This window comes from Lonchura striata, chromosome 14, assembly GCF_050655825.1.
Source record: "Lonchura striata isolate lonStrDom1 chromosome 14, ASM5065582v1, whole genome shotgun sequence".
Classification (NCBI taxonomy): domain Eukaryota; kingdom Metazoa; phylum Chordata; class Aves; order Passeriformes; family Estrildidae; genus Lonchura; species Lonchura striata.
Window position 1 is genome coordinate 7,528,509 of NC_140716.1, and position 18,906 is coordinate 7,547,414.

Below are 18,906 nucleotides of genomic sequence, written 5' to 3' on the forward strand. Positions count from 1 at the left end.
TGAGACTGTTTTAGACACTTAAATTATCCAGATTAAATTGAGGCATTTTTCCAGCAGTGGGAGTTCAAGCTCAGATACTGTTGGCTAATAAGGAGAGAAAGCAGGGAAACCAGCTGTTGCAAGACACTGAACTCTTCCCTTTGATCATCCTTTACTTGATTCACAGCCAAAACCAATCATGTAGGTTTAGCAGAAGATAACAAAGTTTAGTGGGTGACAGAGAAATGGAGAATAAGCAATGTCAGTCACAGCACAGTGCCAACCTTCTATTCCCATAGGAAGACCACCACCCAAATTCAAAGCACTCTTCCAGTCCTCTTTGGGATTGACTATTGATGCTCTAAAAGACATTTCTCCTGCCCTTACAGCAAGGGAAATAGGACAGACAAATGGGAGAACAGTGTATAATAAATTTGGAATATTATTAATATTTTACATATCAAATAATTTGAATTGTAGTTCTCAGATTTTTTTTTCTAAACCGGTTTATTCTACAGTTAATGTCTCCTATCTTCAGGCTGTTTTGCTTAGAAATCTTTGATTATGTACTTTTCCTGTAGGAATTCTAGAGATGCAGCAGATTGTAGAGTCTACTCACCAGTGCATTGAGTCATATCACTCCTTACTCCTTATTTCAGCACATTAATGGTAACTTTATCAGACAGTTTCCATAAAAAAATAATTCTGATGATTTAATTGAATTCTTGATGTAATTTTGACTCTTAAAACCACTTATTAGATTTCCTGCTGTATAGCATGGTACTCTTCCAGTACACTATTTTCTAATAACTTAGTATTAGAAATAACTAACACAGTCACCTAACAAATCCCATTTATGGTACAATAACATTATTGTATATGTTAAAATATATATTCTATGAAGATAGGATAAACATGGGAAGTTTAGGAAATACAGAAACAATAAAGACAAAAGAGACTATTTAATGTCATTACCATTTTTTAAGGAACTGTCAGGGAGAAGACTGTTTCATATAATGAATCAAAGGTTATATTAACTTAAATTCCTTCAACTTCTGCTCCTGCCTTTCAGGCATGAAATAAATACATACAATGCAGGAAATCTTTTCAAATTCAAAACCTAAACACACAGGCTGTATCTGCTCTGGTATTTATATTTACCTATCCACAGAGTATTTACACAAGTGATGCTGTATGTGCACATAATGCTGTTAGCATGCACAATGCAAATGGGCAACAGCCTTTCTGACAAGACAGATAAAAACCAGGTAAGAAAACTTCAAACTTCACCACAGTTCTGGCTTCTTACATTTTAACATAAATCTTCATATTTCTATCAAAGGATTCATTTGGATTTTTAAATATTTAATGATGATCTCCCTCTTTTTCATTCATCATCTTGAAAGCACTTCACACTTCAAAAAAGGCAAGGAAATGATGTTGTTTTTACTCTGCAAATGTAGAAATCAAGGCACAAACGAATGTTTTTTTCAGCTCTGTTATTTCAAATTTCAAATTTCTTCATTCAATTATGCTGGTGTCCACCAAAATGCAAAGCCATTTCTTACACTCCTTTCTCTTCCAAGTTACCTGTCACAGTAAGTAGAGCCTTGAAAATCAGCTTGCTCAGCCTTTTAAAACTGGGATCCACACAATGCTCTTGTACTTTCAAGTGGCACTCCCTAAGAAAGGTGCTACTAAAACTGAGTTTGCCCAGATAAAACATAATACAAAAACGGAGTGATTGTATTATGCTAAAGGTATTTATCACTGCACAATTACACAGTGGATATACTGGAGGAAGAATAATATTGATTAAATGGGAGTACTGTAAACATGCCAATGTGTCTTACCATTACAATTTGTGAAATGAAGAGAGGACTCAATGTTTCTGAATTTTTATCAAAAGCTCTTTATTTTATAAAAATCACAGGATTAATTTAAAATCTTAACTGATAAGAATTAACCAGAAATTATCTAACTTCAACTTGATGATTCAGAAATTAACTTGAATAGTCACACAGCAAATGAGTTAGCCAGTGAACACTAATGAACAGGTAGAGCTTGGTTTAATAACTGTGTGTGCCCACGTTTGTCCAAGAGCTGAACCCTACATCCACAGACTAATGCTGTCCTTGCCACAATGACATTCTGTATGAGGTACTAACTATAGGATACCTTCAAAATTATTTTCCCATTTAAAGCCAGAAAACTGCACTGACCTTCCACCAACCAGAGATTCTGAAAGCCAGTGAGGACTTACTGAGCTTCTTCCATACTGAGCAACACTGAACAGCATCTGAATCCTTTTCTTCTTCAGCCTGACACAGACTTTCACAGGGTAGTTAATTACTCTTGGCTCTTCCCGTGGTAGCTGACAGATATGTCTTGAAACTGGCCAGCTAGATACCATCTAAATTTTTCTCTTTATCTCCCTGCCATCCATGAGGGATGTCCACTGGGATCTTCCAGATTAACTTCAGAGATCTGCCTTTTATCAATATGGCAAAATTAATCCACCAGTAGGCTTCAGAAAATACAGTTCCCTTGAATTCCAGGTGCTGGGTTGGGATCCCTTTCCCTGATCTGCCTAATCCTTTCTTCAAATGAGTTATCAGGAGTCATTATATACCAGAAATTACTTTAAATAAAGTAATTAAGGATAAACCCCATTAACAGAAAGCAAATGAATTAGGAAAAACTTGTGTAGGCTCAGCATTAAGGCTGAATGTGACTCAGTCTGTAGAGACTGAATGAAATAGCTCAGACTGTGTTTCCTCTTGCAATTTTGCTTTCTCACATGAAAAACTTACTGAACTCTCTTGTGGTTCAGCAGGAGATACACTGACCACTGGTTCCATATTTACTGTGGAGCTGCCAGGTGGCTGTTCTGGATGGAAAAGGAAGTCCAGGTCAGGATCTGTAGGACTGCAATGCAGAGGGGAACCAGACAGACCAGGTAGAACATGGCATCATGGAGATCTAAAAATGACCTGAAACAAATAAGAAGTCAGCTTTCACTATGAAGATTAACTTCCATGGTCATTAAACAAGTTATTTTAAAATCATTCCCATTATAAACACATAGACATGCTATGTATTTATCTGTACAGTCAATTCTACATAAAAGAAATAGAAATACCTTGTGTATTTTCTAATTTTACATACAGATATGTATTATATATTGCTTTCTCTAGGTGGGAGGAATTCAGACAATTAGCACACAAAGAGTTAATTTTAATACAACCTAAGAAATCCTGTTGACTACTTTCCTGATTATGTAATATAGACATCAATTTAAGCAAATTTCATTCAGTTATAGAACAGAGCATCCAAAAAACTTTAAAAAGATAGAAAAAACTGAAAGAGAAACAAATGTAGAAAATGAAAGCAAACATTTGAACATGAAATTAATTTATTTGAATTGAAATCTGTGCTACTTACTATCCACATAATGTGATGTTTCAGATGCTGAATGCTAGATAGAGGTAATGATAATTGCACAAAATTCAGGTGTGGTTTCAAGGGCCATTTGAACTATCAAGCCTTATTTCATTTGGTTTTAAAATAAATGATTACAAGATAATATAATCCAAAGAAAGAATAAATGTGAAATTGACACTAGTTTTCATTTTTTCTAGTGAATGCATGGCATTTCCTCATTTAAATCTTCTCTAATGAAAAATAAATAAAAGCATCAGCAAATATGAATGAAGAAAGAAAATACAGGAATTAAATGAGCTCCCTTTTGTGAGCAGTATGGTTTCTGACAGCTCAAAGCATGCATTTTGGCATTCATCTAGTAGGAATCATTATCTACTTGCATTCTGTTAATTATGGGATTCTAATTACTTAAATATCAGGAAAGTCAACTCAAGCTGAGAAACAGCCCCTAAGTGAACTTTCTCTCCATGAGGCAGTTTATGTTCCTTTCTAATTTTTTTCCTTAGCATTCAGGAATGAGATAAGAGACTCACAGAAAAGCTATGGACATGGTCCAAAAAAACTGAAATCTGTGAAAAATACCCCAAACTTTGAGCAGGTTTCTGAATAAAACCTACAAGCTCCTCTGAATCATGAAAAAATCAACTAATGTCTCACTCAGTTTTACAGAAAAAATGTTTGCAAGCTCCAGCAAAGCCCAGATTCTGTCCTTAGTACAGACCCAGGCTCATAAATGAGCACAGTTTATCTCAAACCATGTACATGCTAATGCTACATAAGAAAACAAAAGCCCACAGGCTCACAAGTGAATCACTTAATCACTCGGGCAATTGCATTTGTGACTGGAAGTGCTCACTAGCAGGCCACTGGTCCATAGCCAATGTTTATTGGCAGTGGCAATAATTTACCATTTAGAGTTGTTTACTGGCCTGTGTCCAACTGCATTTCCAGTGCACCTACAGGGGAAGGAGCCCACATCATGCACAGCTCTGGCTCAGCTGCCCCCAGGGACTGCAGGAGCAGTGCCAGCAGGGAGGCCACAGACACATTATTTAACCACCTAATGATGAGAACAGGACCCAGACACAGTTGACAGGATGTTGGGGCTTGCATTTGGCCTGTTCTGCACACTAAAGAGGATTGCAGTTTTCAGTGCTAACATTATTCCATCTTTACACAAAGAACATCTGCAAAATCACTCACACGCTGCAATCCTGATTTGGTTTCACTGGAACAATGCTGATTTAAGACAATAATATTACCTATTGTACTGTAAAACTTTAAGTTATCACGGGAATTATGAAAAAGTATCTATAATACACAAAACAAGGCATGGGAAAATATTTCATTAAGGGACTGGGATAAATCATGAGCAGAGTTTGGATTTTATCACAATTACAGCTGAACAAGTAACTTCAGAAATTTCCACATCTACCTTTTTTTTTTGCTTACACAGGAATAAAACACACAGCGTTTCCCTAAACAACCCTAAAATCACTCTGAACAGAATGTCAAGTAGTTCAGTAATTCAATATGAAAGCATTAACAGTTTAAAGTGCCTTCAATAAATAATGAAGAATTGATGCCAAATAAATTTATTCTGAAGAACGAATTTGAAAAGCACTCTCAAGAGAAGCTGGTGGTAGTTGCAGTGGCTCTCCAGAAGAGGGAGGTTTTAAACTAGGCATCTTGTCCATAGCAAACTAAAAAAAAAAAAAAATCAAGCCAAACTAAAAACAAAACAAAACAAAACAAAAACCAAACAACAAAACAAAACAAAACAAAAAACCCAACCAACCAACCAACCAAACAAAAAAACATACAAACAAACAAAAAAACCCAAACCCAAACAAGAACAAAAAACATCTCAAGCCATACAGGGCACATACTGCTGTCCTATGATGATGGAAGAAAGGAAAAATCAGGACACTCCATTCTCCAAAGTGTTGCTCACATTTTAAAGATATTAAAAACCAATTTCCATGACAAAGTGCAGTGACCACATTTCCTAAGGATGTGGCACAATGTGTGAGCAGAGGGGAAGGATCACCTTTGCCCTGCTGCAGGACTTTGGCTAATTCCAGTGCATTTCTCCAGCCTGAGATCCCCCCTGATGGCACTGTCACCCTCTGTGCAGGTGCCACAGCCCCAGCTTTGTGTCATCCCCAAACTTCCTGAGGGTCCATCCTGCCCCATCATCCTGGTCATCAGGAATGCAGCCCAGGCAGGCAATCAGGCAATCTCCACTGCCTTCCCCTGCCCACCAAGTCATTTAACTGTAGAAGTTTATCAAGTTGGTCAAGCATCGCTTCCCCTTGGAGGAGCCATGCTGGCTATTACTGATGATTTTATTGTCCTTACTGTGCCTGGAGCTTTCCAGCATTAGCTGCTCCCATCATTGTTGCTACCATTTAGCTCTAAGTTCAAGAAAAAGTAATAATTATTAGTAAAAGTAAAATAAATTATTAAAAAGAATTCACAATGCAGCAAATAGTGTATAGACTGCATATTCTGCCTTGTCCCAGTAAACAACATTGCTGGAAACTCTTCAGACATATTTATTGAGGGCCCAAACATTTTGTTAATGCAGAATAAGGGCCCTCTGTACTATCTTCACAATTCACTGCCACTACACCTAATAAAGCAAATGCTTTCCAGAGCATTTAATAGATATTGCCAGCTTTGGAGAAAGAGGAAGGACAGAGCTGAGACTGTATTGGCATGGGTCATAATACTTCATTTTATATAATTCATGTGTGAGAAAAGCTTTTTTTTTCCCAAAACAATTTGGGCACATTTTAAACAATCTCTTGTATTTAATTTCTGTTTGTCCTCAAACAACTTGGTCCTGGGGCAAGTGTATTTTAACTGTCTGCCTATGGCTGAAATGCGAGATCAGCCAATAGGCTTTTAATATATATAAGTAGTTTTAGCTCAGTCAGTGGTCTCAGAACAGTGCCAAGGGCACAATGACTCCCTGGAAACAACTTTGAGCTTTCTGATCTTCACGGATTGTGTATCAACCCTGCACTCCATATGCAAGCACAGGAAAACCCATTCAAACACTACATATACAGGAAACACAGGCAAACTGCTTCATATTTAAGAAATTATTTTTGAAAGGATTGGCAAAAGAAATACTATTTCAGGTGCTCTGATCCACTAATCTCAGCTTTGTATGTTTTATGCTGTTCCTGGCTCTAGTGAAATAAATAAAATTTCAGCATTACTCAAGTGAAAACACAGGATTTATAGATGGAGCATTCCAAGTATTTCAACCTCTATATAATAAATTCATTGTTGCTATAGTCCAGGGGCTATTTACCAGGCAAAAAAGATTTATGACTACTGTGATTTAAAATCCATCCACAAAGGGATAATTTCTCTGACTGAAAGGGATCAGAACTGCAGTTTTTATGTTTCAAATCTGAATTTCTCTGAATTATCAAGATGAATATATTCAGCCCTCTCATATCCACATCCAGTTCAACCTACCACTCTTCTGCAAAAATCACTCATCTTATTTGACATTATAATGAGGTTCATGTCCTCTTCACATCATCTCACTGGCTATCTACAGAATGCATTAAAGTAAGCTGTTCTCACACATAGCCTCAAACTTAAGCTGCCTTTGCTTCTGTCTGGATGCATTTCTGAAGACCACCTGTTGTTCTTTTATGTCATACTTGTCCTCATACATTTTTTTAGAAAATTCCTCAAATATGGAATGTTCTCCTAACCTTAGGTGACTCTCTATAACCAGACTTCTCTCCCTCAGGAGGTATCTCCACAAAAGTTCATATAAAATTGTGTTTATCTGTTCCTTTAGGTTTTTACTAAAAGTTTAGGAGAGCTATGTAGCTCTCAGGATATTCAAGTTGTACCTTCAGGTAAATCCTAATCAGGACTGAATTTTCCATTTAGCCCTGACTTCAGTTATTCCTTATGTTGCCACTTCCTCCTGATGGTCATAAATACAGCCTGTGACCCTTTCAGTGTGGCTATTCCCTGTTAATTTATTTTTATAAAAGCCCACACATGTCCAACTAACCAGCAACCACAACTTTATGCTGTTTTAAGGTATCCAGGGTCTGCAATGAAATCATTAGCATTAGAATGGTAAGGAGTATTGGAGCCAAAATGATACACTCCTACTCAAGGCAAAGTCTTTCTCTCCAGTGATTATACTGCTTCCTCTCAAACAGAAAAAAAAAAAAAAGATCTGATTTAACATTATATATTGTATATTTAAGGAAGTAGGTTTATGAGGTAAACAAAATGCAGATGCCAGGACAACGTGTATCTTAATAAGAGCTATTAGGTGATCTCAAACATTTTCTTATTTTATTGCAAAAAGCAAGGGGATGAAAGATATCCTTTGCTTTTCAAAATCAGGCAGATATCCTCATGTACACTGTTTAATAAATTATTTACTCTTTAAAAAACATTTTTACTTCTACGCAAACACAGCTGATAAGTATTTTAAAATGTTTATGTTTTTGAAGTTGATGCAAAGTAATTGCTGATCAATTTTATTTTTAGATTACAGAGTATTTAATGATATTTTCTAAGATTTAAAGTATCTCTTTTGACTAACCTTATATCAGGATGACCAGGTACATTATTCAGGTTATAATATCCATAATGATTTAGTACTGTAACCACAACCATTGGAGCCAAAGATTGGGCAGGCTTAGTAAATAAAGCATTGGTACCAAAAACCATAGAGGAAAGTGGTAACCTAAAATATTTGGGGAAAAAAGAAGTTAATGCACAACACAAACTTATTAGTGTATTAATTACAATTGTGATTTTAAAAAGCTTGAAATCTTGTTAATGTGCAAATCCTAAATATCATGATCCTTAGATTTATCTAGTTCACACATTATAGCAAAGAGATCTACTCTCATAATGGAATTTAAATTTATTTGGAAATTAAAGGTTACAAACCTCTACAGGGTGTGTGTATGAGTCTATATATATATCTACACATATATACATAGACACAGCTTGGCCCTAATTCTGAAGTGACTTATACTTAAATTCAACTTTGTGCACTTTGAGTAATTATTGAAGTTAAATTAGACTGAACAGTGCATGGAGAATTAATTACAACTGAAGATTTTGCATGCATAGGCCAGAAAATGAGGCAATTTTTTCCTCATGAAAGCAACAGATCTTCCATTTGAGGGGTAAGTTCTTTAACAGGAGTGAATCTGCACTTACATAACAATTGACTGAACCAACAGGAAGTTATGTGCACTTTGATAAAAATCCAAAAGATCAGTGAGTTGCAATATACTATTCTGCAGCAGGTTTTATCACTTTTATTTCAGGGAGATAAAGGAACCAGTTAGACTTTGAAATCTGCATTTTACCTAGCATAGGCAAAGCTTTCTTAACACCTTTTCCATCTTGGAAAGGCCTCATTCAGAAAATTCCATACATGATCATAGATGTACCTGGTTACAAAGTAATTCAATTTGAGCTAACAAAAATAAAGCCACAAAAATTGGAAGGACTTGGGTTATATTATAGTATAAGAAAAAAGCGAAATGACCTAATAATCTGTTCAAATGACTACTGGAGGAACTGCAGGAAACTTTACTCAAGTTCTGATCTTCACTTATGCTAAGTTGTTCTCACAATAAGTACTCCTATATCAAGGATCCCAGATAATTTACTGTCTTTACATTGACATAATTTATTACTAAAGAGTAACAAGGCAAACAGCGTGTTTAAAAAAATGGTAATGACTGACATACCTCCTCTTGTGCTTTATTAAATCTGCATCAACAATATCTGCCAAAGGCAAATTGAACAAGCTAAATGAAGCTTGCACAATTATCCTAAAGAAAAAAAAATATTGAAGATGTTCACAGTTCTTATATTCACCTTATAATGAAATTGTAACTGACATTCTAACACAAACACACCAACATAGATATTCTGCAAGCACACAAAGCTGAGATGTTCCTTAAAACATGAAAGCATTACCAGATCTGTTTTTAGTTGAGATTTAGAAATCAATATGCAAACCTAGAAGTGGGGGATTTTCTTCTTTTTTTTTTTTTTTTGCTGGACATTGGTGTAAAAGGTAATGAAAACTGACAATAAATTTACATTATCAGTAAATGTCATTTTAAATGATCAGGAGAAAAGAAACACCTCAGAAAAAGGGGAAACTGAACATTTGCTCTTGAAATTTGGAAAAAACGTGACTATGTGGAAGATAAACTTCAAGGTCTAAGAATTAGAATAGAAAGAACAGTTTGCATGCATTCCTGTATATATATTTACAGTGTATATAGATGTATATAGATATGCAACATACACATACAAACACACACATACAAAGCTGACTTTTAACAAATGGCCAAATTAAACAATAAACTCAAATATTACAATTTCTGTGTCATTAAATTTTGGGTGTGATGAGCTTTTACTAACAAGGTACTTTGAACAACTAGCACTTTAAACATACAGTCTTTAGGTACCTCAGAATTTTTTTCTTGTAGAAATCAAAACACATCTTCATCATTTAAAACATGCAGATAACGAAATTCAATTTATTGTTCACACAATTCAGTGTTAGAGTATCCCACAACTGCAATACTGAAAATAAGAAAGAAAATGGGGTGGGGAGGGAAAGATGAAGAAAAAGAGAGCAGGAAAGACAACAACAGAGAAAGACAACAATGAAAGAGAACATGAAGAAATAAAAACAAAGTGCTGTAACAGTATTCTGAACAAACAGCTCTTTATGTTGAAATAAGGTTTTTCATGTATTATTATATATTTATGTGAAAATACCACTGCTTGGCATCTTAGTACTGAGCACCAGTGGGAGTGGGCTTGTTGCTGGTTACCCAACAGACACCCGAGTTACCCAGATCTGCCTGCAGTGCAGCACACAAGTGTTCCTGCAACACAGGGGGGGCTCTGAGCTTTCCCAGCAAACAGCCCCTGGGGAGAGAGACTGTTTCCTCTGCTGAGCTCTTCCATGTCTGTGGAAAACATGAGATTCTCCTTCCCTTGTATCTCAGGTTAAAGTGACTGGAGGCATGTACCTGCAAACCGTAATTGCTGTTTGCATTTTAGGCTTTTTTATTTCAAGCAGAATATAAAAGCTGGAACAGAATAAAATGAAAGAGAAAAAAAAAAAAAAGTTGTAACTGGAGTTTCAATTTTTCTGGTAAGTGAAACAGAATGAAAACCATGAAAGCAGAGGCAGAATCTTCATGATAATAAAAGCAAGTATCTACTCTATTAGAAGTATTTCAGCTGTGTCTATAAACAGGGGAGTGGATTTACTTACATGTTTGTTGTGACATAAAATGCCAGCAGATAATAGTGTTCTTGCCCTAGAAGACACATGACAGCAGCAGCTATTCCTTCATAGTAAAAGGAAAACAAGATAATTCTGTAATAACCAAACTTCTTCAATGAAGCATGACTGAGAAGAACAAGGCACTGAAAAGATAACATATACACATACAGGATGAAAAGATACATACAGTATCTCAGCATTAGGAGAATTATAAAACACAAACCTGGCATAATTAATACCCTTTAAAGAAAAAAAAAATGCAAAGAATGACCCTTTCTAAGAAGTTCAACAAAATAAAAAAATACAAATTGAACAAAGACAACTCTCCACTGGCTCATTCTATGCCACTTCTACTAGGTACAGTCTCCTTTCACTCAAAAACTAGCCACTGAGAACTGCTATACTGCTATATCCTGAGGAAAACAGTTCCCCACAATGCCTATTATTTAAAACTTATGATCTTTACTTTTGATATCCCTTAAAGTATTAGCTTTGCAGTATGATAACTAAATCAAGCATCTTGCCATGAAACAGCTGAAAAGATGTATTTTCAGTATTTACTTTTTCATTAATATTAATATTTTCATTGACATTTATAGAAATGAAGCAAGATTTTTAAGTTGTCAAAGCAAGCTCACCAGGACAGCTTTAACTAAGCAAGTTAGAGGCTTTACTAGCAAATAGAGAAAGGCAGAGGCCAGTGCTTGTGCATGACTGAGTTTTAATTTTGCCAGTCTTGGCAAGGAGTAGATTCTGAATATCTAGTGACTGGCTAACTCAAGAAAATTAAGTGCTCATTATAGTATGAACAAAATTTAAGTTCTTCTACATTGTTCCTCACTTTTCAGTTTCAGTGGGACATTCTGTAATGAATTATGTTCTTTTTATTATATGGGCCTTTGTCACCATCTACATGGTCCTCATGTCTGTCACAAATATACAAACTGTATACAGATCCACACTTTCTCCTTTTTTCTGTGTTACAGAGATGAACTGTGTAATATTCAGATGAAGAACAGGAAAGAATTTTCTTTGTACAATTGTTCCCACACCGAACTGCTTTAACATAACAAATAAAACCAGGATGCTCCAGTCAGACAAAGATTACCACAGCAAATGCTATTGTATAAAAAGCTCAAGATTTCTGCTTGATCAGGGAGGCAAAACTAATCTGGAAAGGTGATCTAAGAAAAATATCTTCTTATAAGAAATTTAAAACATACTCCTCCCCCTGGCTGTTTTCAGGCATTTTGTTGAAAAGTGCCTCCAGTAGAAATATTAAGGGATCATGTAATGCCTGCAACTGTAAACACTATGTTCCTGTCTCCCTGTAATTGTAAAATAACCCTGTCTCAGGAAGTACTTATGACTTAGAAAATTCCTCACTACTTGTATGTTTTTAAGACTGTGTGTTTATAAGGAAAATACTAACAATGATGCAAATTCAAAGTTGCTTGTCTGTGTTACAGCAGCGTTTTCCTTGTGGGCAGGTTGTGCTCCTCACACCCACTACTAGAAGAAACCTAAGTCAGAAGCTGAATTCTAGTTTAGCAAAGGCCACTGAAGCAGAGTTCATAAAAAGGAGCTTTATTTTACAAGGGTCGTGTGTTTTTCCAGTAAGTGAAGTTCAGGACATTGCCATTAGAGAATTCTCTTATTGTATCTTGAACTCAAAGGGACAAAACCTGAGAAAAATAAGGTCACAGCAAACCCTCTACGGTTCAGTGACCTTCTAGACAAAGAGTCTCTGGGGAGCAAGACAGAGATGCATTTTCTGAAAGATTGTTCTTTTCACACTGTCACACTGATTTTATCAATAAAAATGATTGCTATATATTAAGTGTAAAATTATTTAAACTTTCCTAACTTCTGTAGCCTCTGATTTATTTCCAAAGTTCATTACCTAAATGCCTGAGGTACAGATGAAAACACCAAAACTATTAAACCTGTGATAAGGACAAAAGTTGAAATTATAGATAGTTAGGAGTTATGGAACAGAAGGTATGTTCAGGATCTCTATGTTTTATATGCAAAAGCCAAAATGAGAACTGAAATTGAGCTGTGAATTCCAGTTGCATTTTCATATATCTTCTTATACATATTACTTATCAAAACCCATTACAATTCAATGAATATAACAGCCTGATTTTAAAAAATTCTGAACACCATCAGCACACCTATGATGAATGTCAGAATACTCATATTTTGAGTATCCTAACTTTCAATGTCCAAAAAGTAAACACAGAGAATTTGTTTTTTAAATCTAGAGGAAGAAGTTAGAAGGCAATGAACAAAAGAATTTTTTATTTACTGCAGACAAGTATGGTCTCTGGGATGTAGTTTTGCTGCTCTTCTTGTTCTCACACATTACTCTTTTGGGTTCTCTTTCTCTTTTCAGTTCATTATTCCTCCCCTCATCCCTGACTGGGCTCTTAAAAGTATGTTTCTCTTCCCCATAAATACTATTGACCAAGAGACCAATCAACAAAATAAATGGGAATGTATTATTTACCAAAAGCAGCTATTTAGAGTTTTGTTTGGTTTCCATGACTTAGATACCACATATTTTAACAATGCTTTTCATACTTAATAATTTTTTTCTGGTATTTTGTGCATTTTATTTCAGAAACTTCCTGAAGAAGAGCTTAGTCTTTCATTTGTAATACACACATTGGAAAACAAAACAAATCAAAGAAAGAATTCAGAATTATGTCGATTTTGCTTCAGAAACATTTGATCTTGGCCATGTTTTTCATTCCTTTATGCTGAGGTATTATAAGCAGTGGAGGATACAAAACATTCATTCCTTGCCTACTCAAGTCTCACATTGTTTTAAACACATGTTCTACCAGCCTGTCTGCTCCCTCTACCTCTTACACTCGATCAGCCTACACAGAGGTACTTTCTTCTTCTAGAGCACTGGGGAGTGAGACTTGGTACTCATTTTGGCAAAAGCCTTATGCCAAATACAGCATTTTTTCAAGCATTAAATGAATACTGTGAGCTACCAAAACACCAGGTTTTCATATTTAGAAATAAAGTATGACTGCCTACCTGAGGACAAATAAAACCTGCTCCATACATGATACTTCTTACTGAGGAAGAAAGGACATCCTTAGGAATAAGATTATCCGCAAAGATCATCATAAAATTGTTGTAGAAGGCTAGGTGGAAGACTTGGAAGAAATTCATTGTTACAAAACATAGAAAGTTCTTCTCTGTCATGATCTGTTTCGTCAATGAAACCACTGAGGCCAAGGAGAAAGCTCCATCCCTGTTTTCCAGATTAGCATCCTCAGTATGAATTTCCCTCTGCTCGTACTGACTTGTGCTGCATTTACCTGTGCAACACATACAAGCTGTCGCGAGCGCTGCGATCAAAACGGTGAAAGCCTGAAAATAAGCAAAGTTTTCCATATTATCCGACACGAGCCCGCAAAAGAGAACGCTCGTGGAGCCCAGCAGCGTTGCCACCTGGTTGTACTTGATGAGCTGGAGCCTGCCCTCGTGCCTGCTGGGGCTCTCGGCGAAGAGCGCGCACTGCGCCAGCAGCACGAAGGTCAGCAGCCCGTCGAAGGCGCACAGCGCGGCCGCCAGCTGCAGGCCGCCCACCCAGTCGCCCTCCTCGTAGCGCCGCCAGGGGAACCACGGCAGCAGGAAGGCCAGGCCGTACAGAGGGGCTCCGTACAAAATGGAGACCTGGCGCCTGGAGCAGCACTTCAGCCTCCAGTTGTCTTGGATGTACCCAAAAAGGGGATTGTTGATGGCGTTCCAGATCATAAACACAACCTGCCACGGACAAGGGAATTTGTCACTGCTGTCGTTCTTCTACAACGTATTTATTTAAAATAAATCTCTATTCAGACAATAAATAAATACATAGAAAAGCTACTCCGAGTAGAACAAGTCTTAGAGTCTTACTGAAGCTACTCAGGTCTTATTAACAGCTACTTAGAGTCTTAAGAGATACTTAGAATTTAGAGTCAAAACAGACTCTAAAACAAATTCTTATTGGTATTCATAGGTTTATAGAAATTTTGAAAAAATAAGATGAGTAAGTAAGTGGGTGACCAACTACATGTGAAATAAACTGTCTCTAAGACTCCAGTCTTTCAAAACCTTCTATATTTGTGCTTTCATCCTGCAAAGCTCAGATATGATTCTCACAGTTGGTTAATTCAAAACATGAGCTGGCCCATTACTTTCAGGAGACCATTTACAACGTGAGTTACTCACATGGATAATGACTTCCAGGATAAATGCAGTATTCAAGTACTTAAACTGTTCATAGGAAAGCACTAATGTCAAACTTATCTATGGACCTGATGTGCAAAATCAGTTTAGAAAATTACTTAAAGCTATGAAATGTAAAAATCTTTTCAGCAATTAACTCTGGAGATTTTTACTCTATGGACTGTAAATTATGTGCTTTATATATAAGTTCCATTGCTTATGGATTAACTAAAGTCAAAGATAATTTACTGTTAATTAATTGCAATTATTTCAAAATTAATCTGTCATTAAAAGAATCACTTTGTTGTAATAACACTGACGCACAGCACAACATGGTAATCAAAATATTCCATTGTACAGTACCTGTGCTACATGAAATGCCGTTTCTGAAATTTTGTATCGGTTTAGGAAAAGCTTAACGTAGTAGAAATTAAAAATGCTATTCATCATTCCAGCACCCAAGGTAGTCATAGAATATGCCAGTGCATTAGCATGAATTCCCCAAAGAATCTTCATCTTCCAAGAGTACAGCTCTCTTCTTCCTCAAGTTACAAAAGAGAATTACAACAATTAGTAGAATAATTTTCCAAATTAAAATAACATGGGGGATTTGCTCGTTTCAGAGGTGCTGAACTACTGGAGGAAAATGTTCCCATTCTTCCTTTTTTTTTACAATCAGAAACACATTTTACTGAGTTACAAGACACTGAGCCCAAAATAATAAGTTATTAGGTGACATTTCTAAGTATAATCAGTACTTAAAAGTCAATGGAACAAGTAGACAAAAATTTGAAAGAAACCCTTCCTAATTGATGTATTGACTCCACTTAAAAACCTACTTTTGCAAACACTCATTTTGGTGTAGAGTTCAAAGTAATTACTTACATTTTAGATCTTTCTTGCTAGCTATATATTCTTAAAATTATGGACTGTGTTGGAATGAAGTGACTCAACTCTTTATGTATTCCAATGCTATGAATGTCAAGTGCAGCATGCACGTAGGTATTTCTTTCAAAACAAATACTAAATTTTGCCCTTCTATTTTAAAATACTAATGGTTAAGAAGCCATGGAAGCAATATTTTCACCTAATAAACCATAAAACAATTAAACCAAAACACCTTTAAATTAACATTTCCATGGTATGGAAGAGTGCATGTAAATAAAACGTAGCAAGTAGCAAACACACCATTTTATGTATGCCCAAGTATCAGACATTTCTTTAATCTGCCATTCAGAGATTCAGCCAACAAATTTTTAAGATGCTGATCTTTTCCATCAATTAGCATGTTTGGTGTAAACAGTGCCATGAAAGGAGCCAGCTCCAGGGAATCTCTACCTTTTAAAGCTATTTAATAGCTACCTAAAAGTAGCCTTTGACCATACTTGATTCTATAAGCCCAATACAAAATTACTCCCAGGTATCTGTTTTTTAATTGAGGCTTTATTCATTTTTACATCTGTTGAAGGAAGCTGCCATTAATTTTGATACGTCAAGTTCAAATTTCAGCCTTACTATGCAAAGCTTTACAACCTGCTTTATGTCAATAGTTCACACTTTGCTCCTCTGCATATCAACAATTTTACGTAAATGCAATTTTCACATGTCCATCAAAACACCTACTTTGAATATCTGCTTGATCAGCAGCTCTATAAGCAGCTCCCTGAACTCCTCATAAAAATAACCATGGAAGAAACAGGAAATGAAAGCCAAGGCTCTTTCCAGCCTTCCTGAGGTTTACAAGGCGGCTGAAGAGAGGAAGGGAGGAACTTCCGAATCACCGGGCAAGGACCATGCCAAAGCCACAATCAGGTAGGGACTGGGAAGATGAACAGGCAGGTTTTCCATCCCCCCCACCACGGGAAATGAGCTCTTGAAGAGCAAATAAATTGTGGATGCACATTTGCATATATAAGATGCTGTGATATGAAACAAAGCTAAGAAAAAAGTCAAGCTGACAAACAACTAGAAGCCTAGCATTCCTTTTATTAAAGCAAATTTGTTTCTAAGAATATGACTGATTTTTAAAAATATTTAAGGATAACCATTATGTATATCTTCAAACTTATTTTTCTGCACCTGTAAAGACAATACATTTTCAGGGGAGAAAATTTTGCATTTTTGCAGCAAGTTTGGTTTCACAGTCTTTTACTGAGAAACCTAAAATGCAGGAAAAGGTTATTGAAAAGATGTAAAATTGAAATGTTTATTTTTAAAAATAAGTTTGATATTAATACGAAAATCATTACAATGAGTATGTTATTGGCAAGTGCCACATTTGCTTTTTCAAGCCTTCACAAATATACTTAACGGAATTATTTATATAGTGGATATTAGGGCTTTTGGAAAAGTAGACACTTCACTTCTATTTCTACCTGGAGCACCCTGCACAAGTCTTCAAAATGGAGAACTCGGAAACTTTACTTTCCTTCAAATTCCACAAGCACCAAGAATACAAGTGCTTCACACTAACTTTACCAGCATGAGTTCTAAATTGTTTTACTCGATTCCTTCTGACACAAATAAAAAAAAAAAATTGGTCCCCTCAGTTTCAGAAAATTTGAAAGATGTTTGGTATTTCTTCAATAAAAATTTTCTTACAATGCACAAACTGGTCCCTAGTACCATGACTAATTGTAATATGCAGGATCTGACACAACTCTACCCTAATTGGTACATCTGGTCAAGCACCTTGTTTATGAAACAGGTTCAATTAGAAGTTGAGGTACCACACTTCCTTCCCCAGATGTTCCCTTTAATAGCACTACAATGGAATCATGCATGAGCATCCCCTCCCTCTTCTTAATAGTCAGCCTTTATATTCAGCAGGTTAAAGCACTGGTGAACATTTCGTGACTCACAGAAGGCAAATGGGTTTCAGAAATTTCTAGTGGTTACAACCGTGTTAATACTCAAGAGGCCGAAAGAACAGGCTGTTAGGGCCAGTGAGATGCAGTGTCACATTACCTGCGATTCTCCCACAGCAGGATGACAACTGCTAAAAGAAATTAGAGCAAGAGTCTAAAGAAGAAAAGTGGATTCCGAGAGATAATAGCAAACGTTGCCTGAGGGGCACTAGCTGCCATCCTGCTCTGCCGTTCTGGGTCCCAAACCGCTGTGCAATGCTCACAGCCCTGACAGACTGGTTGGACGCACGATCTTCCTCATCCCTCTGACGCGACTGGCAGCACATTAGGACGGAAAGCAGAAGGAACGCGGTGCTAGTGCCGAGGGGCAGCGCTGAGGGGAGGCGCTCAGCGGCGCTCCCGGAGGCGGCCGGGCTGCCCCGCCGAGCCCGAGCTGCGGGCTGCACCCTTGGAAGGGCTCCTCTGTCAAAAACAGGGACGTTCGGCTCGTTTTTCAGCAGATCCCGGGAGAGGACACACGGCTCCCTCCGCTTTGTGCGGTAAAGAGGCGACAGCGAGCGGCGGCCGCTCGAGGGAGGTGCGGGGATGGAGCCAGCCCTCTTCGGACTGCAGGCTCCCCGGTCCGCCCTTCCCTCCCGCACTCCGGCCCGCACCTGGACGCCACGCCACGCTGCTCCTCACGGGCTCTGCCCTCAGCGCTCCCAACACGGGGCAACAGCGAGCCTCGGCTTTCCCTACGCCAAGTCGCACTGCCCCACCCCAGCCTGTGTCAGCTCTGCTCCGCCACAAGCCGCAGCCGACATCCCTCAGTAACAGCCCCCCACCATGCACGTCCCCGAGCGCCGGCGACCACCGCCCTTTCCAGAGGCACCGACCCACCTCTTCTGACGGGAGGCTGCGCACCGCGAGCCGGGGGGGCGCGGCTGCCCCGGGCCCACCCTCTCTTCGCTCTCATTGGTCGCTTGATATGGATTCGCGTTATGATTGGTGTAGCCTCCTTTCGGTCTGTGCGGCGCGCGGCTCCCCATTGGCTGCCCGCCGGCGGGGCGAGGC

General features: G+C 37.5%; 1 protein-coding gene across 4 annotated transcripts; it reads right to left on the reverse strand.

Annotated features, from left to right (window-relative positions):
* Nucleotides 1–1,867: 1,867 nt before the first annotated feature.
* On the reverse strand, nt 1,868–18,814 carry LOC116184174 (solute carrier family 68 member 1-like). 4 transcript variants are annotated; one of them, XM_085592273.1, is made up of 7 exons: nt 18,733–18,814; nt 15,350–15,524; nt 13,808–14,542; nt 10,742–10,896; nt 9,189–9,272; nt 8,021–8,164; nt 1,868–2,972 (listed from the first exon to the last, which is right to left on the reverse strand). In XM_085592273.1, exons 2-7 carry the CDS (start codon nt 15,500–15,502, stop codon nt 2,843–2,845), a joined length of 1,401 nt encoding a protein of 466 aa, XP_085448399.1. In that variant the 5' UTR covers nt 15,503–15,524; nt 18,733–18,814; the 3' UTR covers nt 1,868–2,842. The 4 variants fall into 4 exon arrangements, with proteins under 4 accessions (XP_085448399.1, XP_077643086.2, XP_085448401.1 ...); XM_077786960.2 differs by having other exon boundaries at nt 15,350–15,528; nt 18,733–18,808; XM_085592275.1 differs by having other exon boundaries at nt 15,350–15,528; nt 17,954–18,739.
* Nucleotides 18,815–18,906: the final 92 nt, after the last annotated feature.

Excerpts from the sequence above, each read along its gene's own strand:
- LOC116184174 (XM_077786960.2), bottom strand. The coding sequence starts at position 18,808 with ATGAGAGCGAAGAGAGGGTGGGCCCGGGGCAGCCGCGCCCCCCCGGCT. Across the intron at positions 14,543-15,349 it reads CGGCATTTCATGTAGCACAG|GTTGTGTTTATGATCTGGAA; the intron begins GTACTGTACAAT and ends TGTCCGTGGCAG. Across the intron at positions 8,165-9,188 it reads TTAATAAAGCACAAGAGGAG|GTTACCACTTTCCTCTATGG; the intron begins GTATGTCAGTCA and ends CAAATATTTTAG.